Here is an 8,229-nt window from a genome sequence, read left to right on the forward strand (position 1 = left end):
AGCTTATAAGTGCTATTTTTGTTAGGTACTGGGAACTTCACACGCACCATTGAATTGCTTCGCAGGTTTGTGCAGGTTTCCTCGCGATGTTTTCCTTCGCTGTTACGTTCGCGGTAAATTTCAAATGTAATTTCGCATATGAATTTCAATTTCGAAAAACGCAGACTATAAAAAAAAAAAACAAAATAAAAAACCTTTTATTTCCAGCATATTCAAATATTTTTACAATAATGTATTACATCAATTTAAATCAAATTATTATTTTTACCATTCATTACAACTGTTTGAAATTTTCTAACCTAACTTAAAATTTCCCATTTTTCAATTAAAATATAAAATAAAACTAATCATGCAAGCTTGCAAGAACCCCTCTTAGACAAGGGTGAAGGCCTCCTCCAGATTTTTTCTATTGGTCTCTTTCTTTTGCTTTTAGTTTCGAGTCCATTCCTGATTATGTAGACATGAAAAATTCATTTTATATATTCTTCATACAAAATTAAATAAAGACGATGTAAGTTTTGGAACTTAATGGAAAATTTTCAAAATCACGAATTTTCAATTTAACTGTTTATCGCGAGCGAAGCCGCGGGTAGACGTCTAAGTATTCAGATGTTTTTTTAGTCGCAAATTAATTTTCACCGAAGCGATCATGCGCCACCATCGCACGCGCATGCCGTACATACAACATGTTTCGTGCAACATGGGTATACTAATTCGCATATTCTTAATGCTAACATTTTTCATATTTGGCTACAGAGCTGTAGAAATGTCGAATATCAAAAAAGATGAGATTATAGAAAAATTGTATAATTATTACAGGGAGGCAGTCGCAGGTAGTATTTTTCTTCTTTTCTGTTTGTTTAGATTTAGATAATCAAGCAAGGAGTTTTTATTTTGACTCGAAGGCATTAACTTTTTTTTAAATGATTGTAATAACCATATTTATTTAATATTACTCAAACTTTCGTTCGACATTAATATTGATAAAATTACTAAAATAACGGTTCAAATCGTGCTAATAATTCGTGAACCGAACAAAATACAAATGATGAGCTCTGGTTGAGTTTGAAATGCGTCGTGTGGTGGTGTTGATAAATGGGTTTGTGTGATTTGTGCGTGTTCTTACAGTGTAGAGGTGAAGGACCTGAACACACATTTCTTGCATAAGCGTAGCTCTATCATAAGGTCGCGGGCGAGCAAACTAATTGTTTAAGTTCATTGATATATATTATAATGATTTGAACCTATACATTTTGAATTTCGCATATAATTCGTGGACAAAATGACACCAATGACTTCCAAACTATTCACCTATGTATTTATCTATATAAGTATGTTTATCCGTTGCCTAGTATCCATAGTACAAGTTTTGCTTAGTTTGGGACTATTAGGTCAATCGGTGTCTTGTTTTTTTTGTTCGACTGGATGGAAAACGAGCAAGTGGGTCACCTGATAGTAAGAGATCACCACCGCCCATAAACATCTGCAACACCAGGGGTATTGCGTGTCCCATGATATATTTTTCTGTATCTCGAAGGTTCTTCAGTCTAAAAACAATTGTTGTTGTTGAATGATTTTTTCATTTTCTTGTTAAATAAATCATTAATATTGTCAAGTGTAGAGATGACATTTTTTTTTTCATATGGCTATTTAATAAATACTAGGTACTCAATTTGCTCAGAAGTTCAAAACTTAACATAATTATTAAAAGATAAATAAATAAAGATAAATGTTTATTAATCTAAACCAATCAGATTATCGATCAAAAGATGACATTGATTCTCCACTTCAAAGAGTTAAAATAAAAAAATAAAATCAAGCGCCCCCCCCCCCCCCTCTCTAAAGTCTAAACCGGTGGGTGGCAAATTTGAAAAAAATCAGGATTTTTTCGTAATGGCTACGGAACCCTATTTCGGGCGTGTCCGACACGATCTTGGCCGATTTTTTTTCAACAAACGTAGCTTTGCTGATATGCCATACTAACTGACATCATAATGAGTAAACTAAGTGCCCAAATTATGTTTGTGTGTAATTTATGTCTATGAAATCAAACTTCATACTGCAGGTATGTCATATAAAGTGGTTGATTATTGTAGACGAAGTCATCATAACAAAATGATTTCACAGTATGTCTAAAATTTTATTAGAGCCAACCGTAAGACAGCCGGTGAAATTACTGGCACTTGAGGTATCCCATCTTAGGCCTCTAGGTTGGCAACGCATCTGCCAATGACCCTGGTGATGCAGATGTTAATGGGCGGTGGTGATTTCTTACCATCAGGAGGCCCACTTGCTCGTTTGCCACCCAGTGGAATAAAAAAAAAGAGCCTTATATTTAATTAGGGCGTGCTTCATCACTCATCGACAAATTTTATCATCGTCAGCCGGAAGACGTCTACTGCTGGACAAAGCCCCCCCCCCCTTAGAACGCCACAATGAACGACAACTCGCCACTTGCATCCACTGGTTTCCTGCAATTCTCACGATGTCGTCAGTCCACCTGGTGGGAGGCCTGCCAACGCCTCGTCGACAAATTTTATGTGACCGATAAAAGTCATGCGGCATCTGCTTATTCGGACAAAAAAACCGGGTCAATAAATAAATAAAATAAAATAAATATCATGGGACAATTGACACCAATTAACTTAGTCCCAAACTAAGCAAAGCTTGTACTATGGATGCTAGGCAACGGATAAACATACTTATATAGATAAAATAAACTCAATATCTCAGATATTTGATCGTTTATTAACGAGTGGTGAAACAGGTCCTCAAATTTTACAGATAACGAACCAGTAGCATCGCGGCGCGTATTCATCAACAACGTAGAATATCAGATGCACGTCAATAAACTAAGAGACGTAAATGGGCTTAAATTGCATAACCTGGTTTTAAGAACAGGAGGTCAACCTGATGTCAACAAAACTATATATATAAGCAATCCTCTGGAATCTAAAATGCCTCAGGCTTTCTTGTCTTTTGACGAATTTAAACAAACGCTAACTGATAGAGTACAGAAACAAAAGGAAGAAGTAAGAGAAGGTAATTTGAAAGCTAAACTTAATGAAGTCAAAATACATAAAAGAAAAACTACTACAAATTCACGGTTACCGCGAACAATTTATTTTATTAGAGCCCCTGATTATCCAGATGCGACAAATTATAAACAAAAAAATGGGAACAACAACACAAATGCTAAGTCGGAAAAAGAAATACCAGAAGCACCAGAAATAGAAAAAATAGCAAATATCGCCGAGGGTTATGATATTTATGATTCCCTACACACAAAGTCAACTGTCACCAAAACTACTCATAACATTTATATATACCATATACTGCCAGACGGTACCAGAACTAAACTCTTTCGAAGAACTACTTTAAAGGGATTAATTCTTGGGGCGCTTGAAAAAGCCGCAACTGATCATACAATCACAACTGCAAAGAATGATAATGAAACTAGCGAAAATACAACTATGACAGAGCTAAAACCAAAAGAAGAAATAGGGACAGCTAAAGATTCTAAAGAAATTAAAGCAGAATCGTTCGTTCCAAGTAAAAAGAAAACGACTGAATTGGTTACCAACGCCGATGTGACAGAAACATCAGAATTAGAAGCAACAACATTAACAGCTATGGAAACAGAGATGACAGAAACTGTAACTGAAGAGTTCTCGACTACGTCTATGTCAACACGAGCTACTTTAGGGGTAAGCAAAACAAAATGTTCAATCGCAGCTAACGTTCGTAAGTGGTCTATCAATTTTAAACAAGTTCCTATCAAATGAATATGTCGCTAAAGTCGAACTTTCAGGTGGACAGACACGTCTATTTGGCATAATTGTTTTATGACATGCAAACGATTATCAACTTTAGGGTGGTAGACCACATATTTGACTGATGGTACAATTTATGTGCAGTTTTACTGACTGAAATCAAACAGAATCATCGATTACATATAGGTACTTAACCGAAATAGTGGTTGGTGGGTATCCCCGAATTGGAAAACAGTGCTGAATACTCGTAATGCTTCAACGATGTGTTGTGTGCTACCCTAAAATTTACAGTACTTAATAGCAAAAATGACGATGAAAATGTGGGTAGGTAGTTTGGCGCCGATGTCAGTTTCGTCGGGTAGTCGCGCGAGCAGAGCGGTGGCGGTAGAGTTAGGCGGTAGATTGTATGTGTTATACAGAGTGATCAATCCAAAAGGGTCAGTAGGGAGAAGTCAGAAATTATGAGAAATAGCGAAATCTGTTCATAGAAACCATGGCTTCGATTTTAGATTTAATAAAAATGGCATTACATTTTTTTGATTTACCTCTCATACATAACCGGGAATCGAACCCGGTCAAGATTTCTGTAAACAATGTTATAAATTCTGCTCAGTTTTTCTTTGTTATTGTTGATGGTGGGAATCACAAGTGAAAAGAAACACATTTCACAAGCTTTTATTTAACTTGCAATATTTGTATGGTTTGTATGTACTAAACCTACATATGTATGGGTCAAATGTTGAAAGTTAAATTTAACGCACTCCAAGTAATCAGATTGACTTGAAACTTGGCATACTCATGTAAATTTAGTAAAGATAGAATAATCTGGTAATGACATCCTGGTGGTCTGGCCAGGAACGTCTCCACAGGACGGAACTCCTCAACGGTCAATTGAATCGACTTGAAATTTGGGAAGCGGCATATAGTTTAGTTGAGAATGCAAGAACAGTCAACAAATGTCATTGTGTTTTGTTTCTTTTCTTTTGTACAATAAAGAGTTTACATACATACATACATACAAAATGTTAAGTCAGTAAAACTAAATACTTGTAAACATACAAATTACATTTTTTAAACGTTTTCTTTTGCATTCTCATTAATAATATTAGTAGGATGCTAATTAACAATGTTTTTATTTCAGAGACCGGCGGTCTACATAGGACGATGAAATTGGAGAAGATATTTCTTTTCTTTTGGATTTAAATGTTATTTAATATAAATACAAAGACTAATTATTTATTTGAGAAATAAATACAATTTTATTTAAAAATGTTTTTGTTTGGAAACGAAAATAAATCCCCAAATATTTGTTACAAAACGTTATTTGCAGAGTAATTTGAACGAATAAACATATTATATTTGGCCAGTAAATACTAAATCTGAAACTTTGTTAAACAAAAAATAGACAACTAATCTAATTAAAATTAAAAAAAAGTTATACCGGGTAAAAAAAGTTTAACAGGAGAAAATAATGAGGTAAAACATATTTTTTACTTCCTTTTCATTCAGCATTAGAAAAAGGGTACAAACAATCTTGACGAGTCTTTTTATTGAAAAACGTTTTTTAAAAAACAGTAACTATTACTTATGATACCAAAAGCATGTAAATGATCATATGTCCTTGCTGATTGTTACATATTTGCTGTGGCTTATTTTTCAAAAGTGTTTTTTAATAATAAGACACGTCAAGATAGCTTACCTTCCTTCTAACGCTAAAAAAAAAGAAGTATAGCTCGTACTCCTCAAACTGAACAGCGCAGCATTATTTCAGCGACTTTTAAAAATATTTGATTTCCCTTTTTCATAAAAATTAAATAGTAATATCAATGTACGCCATCCTAGAGCCCAAATCGCCTGTCACGCTACAAACATCAAAATTGTTGCTTTACATTGCCCTTTATAATAAACTTTACAGTATAACTAGCTGTTGCCCGCGACTCCGTCTTCTTGGAAGTATGAAAAATAATATACATCCTATTCTCAGACCTACCGAATATACACAAAAAAAACGTAACAATCGGTCAAGCCGTTTCGAAGGAGTTTGGCCACAAACATTTTTGACCCGACAATTTTATATATTAGACAGAAATAAAAAAAAATATATTTTTAAAAGTAGCTGAACTAATGGCGTTCAGTTTCACGAGTACAATCTATGTTTTACTAGTCATTACCCGCGACTATCCCGCAGAACTATGCAATTTTCCAGGATAAAAATGATCCTGTGTCCTTGTCCGGGACTCTCTATTTGTATACCGAATTTCGTCTTAATCGGTTCAGTGGTTTATACGTTATGAAGTAAAAAACAAACAAGCAAACAGACTTAAAAACTTCCGCATTTATAATTAGTGTGATTTAATTATTTGCTCCTGCCAAAGGGCACACCCGGTATCTGTGTGAAGTACTCAGTTTAACTAGCAGTGGTGTAGAGTGAATATTATCGCCAGGAAACCCTGAAAGTTAGGTAGGTATAGAATATGTCTTAGATGCTAAATACTCCTCATGCTAAGTTGACATAAGCTTCGCCTTACACATGCCATCACTAGAGACCGGATTATATGCAACATAAAATGTTTCATATATGCATGTTAAACGCTAGGAATATCAAACTATATAGGTTGCCTGGAAGAGATCGCTCTGAAGCGATAAGGCCGCCTATTGCTTACCTTAGAAAATCTTTATGTATATACTTGTGTTTTCTGTACTGCTTACTGTGTTGGTGTGCAATAAAGAGTTATTGTATTGTATTGTATTGTATATAATATAACTGTCAAAATATGCAACATTAAATTAAGAAAGTCTTTAATTTGTTATTATTCGAAACTACTTAACTAACTAGCGAAATATGCATATAATACCCAAAAAACCGGCCAAGAGCGTGTTGAACACGCCCAGGATAAGGTTCCGTGGCCAATACGAAAAAATGAAGTAGTGTTTTTCTAAGGATTTCGTATTATATTGGGTACGGAATCTTCCAAGTTTTTTTTCTTGTAAATTTGATATATTTATTACCATTCTGAATATTTTAACATTTTTCCACCCAACAGTTTAGATTTTAGAGAGGGGGAGGGGACGCTCGATTTAAAATGAAAATTTGCACTTTAAAGTTGAATATTTCGCACACAGTTTACTAACCTAACCAACCTGCTTTCTCATACCGGTCTCTGAGCTTAGCCGCGGACGGACGGACAGACAGACAGGCGGACAGACATGGTGAAACTATAAACTATAAGGGTTCCTAGTTGACTACGGAACCCTAAAAATGAAGGATGCCCTATGGGAATCGAGTAGTTACGAACGCCATACCACTCCTGCCTGACTAGTCTAATAAGATTTAATGGATGGTAAAAACCTAAAATAATAATTATTGCTCATTTTACATTACACGATTATTTTTTTTAGTTATATTTTCATCAGTTCTTGATAATTCTTAAAGTTTAAATTAAATCTGACCGTTTTAAGGTTTTAGTAAATAGTTTATTGCATTACAATTAATATTGATAATACATGTCAAAAATTAATCAAGTGAATATGAAGGCTGGATTATTATTTTTTTGCAAGGACCTTGTGCAAGGTCCGCCCAGATTGCTACCACCATCTTTCTCGCTAATCCTGCTGTGAAGCAGCAGTGCTTACACTGTTGTGTTTCGGTGTGAAGAGAAAGACGGCCGGTGAAATTACTGGCGCTTGAGGTATCCCATCTTAGGCCTCTAGGTTGGCAACGCATCGGCAATACCCTTGGTGTTGCAGATGGCTATGGGCGGTGGTGATCTCTTACCATCAGGAGACCCACTTGCTCATTTGCCATCCAGTCGAATAAAAAAAAACCTTATTTCCTTTAATGTTCCCTAACATTTAAAAAAAAGATAACTTGTTTATGACGTTGACTGTACCTACGTAATAATCTGGTACCTAAGTACTTGAATAATAAAAAACCACTTGCTCACCCATATTCACGGATCAATTGAGCCCAAAAATTAGAAGGTATTAAAAATTCGTAGCTTACCTTAGCTAACTCCTTAAAATAAAAATCCAAGTTATTGCAAAAGCAATAACTGCAACCGCCTTCAACTGGCCGCTTCAACCATCACTTTAACTTTCTATTAAAAAAAAAGTACACAGGACTATTGGCCGCAGCCCGTGCCTTCGAAATTTTCGCGCCAAATAAAACGTCAAACTGTCAAATGAGCCGACATTGTGCTCTGCTCCTGGATAAAGACACCACTTCACTGATTACAAAACACAATCTCACGTGGGGCTACAGTGAGCCTATACCTTTATAAATATGAAGGGCCAAGCGCCGCGCAACAGAGACAGATATACTGTAATAAGCACGGGAGGGAAGAAGAAAGTTGGCGGAGCGAGTGTCAACTCCTATTGTAAGCCGCTTACTGCACTTAGGATTGCTCATTTGTGCGAGAGAGATGGCTTTTTATGCGTGTTTCTGTTTTAATTTATG

The 8,229-nt window shown here is 35.4% G+C and overlaps 2 protein-coding genes across 5 annotated transcripts in view; one reads left to right on the top strand and one right to left on the bottom strand.

Moving 5' to 3' along the window:
* LOC141435763 (paired box protein Pax-6-like) overlaps positions 1-7,983 on the bottom strand; it is a 200,550-nt gene extending 192,567 nt beyond the window's left edge. For all 4 annotated transcript variants that reach the window (XM_074098571.1, XM_074098569.1, XM_074098570.1 and 1 more), the window contains exon 1: positions 7,777-7,983. The gene's annotated coding sequence lies outside the window, so the exon portion shown is untranslated. The remainder of the gene's footprint in view (positions 1-7,776) is intronic.
* On the top strand, positions 641-5,043 carry LOC141435647 (uncharacterized). The gene is made up of 3 exons (XM_074098384.1): positions 641-833; positions 2,785-3,707; positions 4,915-5,043. Exons 1-3 carry the CDS (start codon positions 650-652, stop codon positions 4,939-4,941), a joined length of 1,134 nt encoding a protein of 377 aa, XP_073954485.1. The 5' UTR covers positions 641-649; the 3' UTR covers positions 4,942-5,043.
* Positions 7,984-8,229: the final 246 nt, after the last annotated feature.

This window comes from Choristoneura fumiferana, chromosome 15 (assembly GCF_025370935.1).
Source record: "Choristoneura fumiferana chromosome 15, NRCan_CFum_1, whole genome shotgun sequence".
NCBI lineage: Eukaryota > Metazoa > Arthropoda > Insecta > Lepidoptera > Tortricidae > Choristoneura > Choristoneura fumiferana.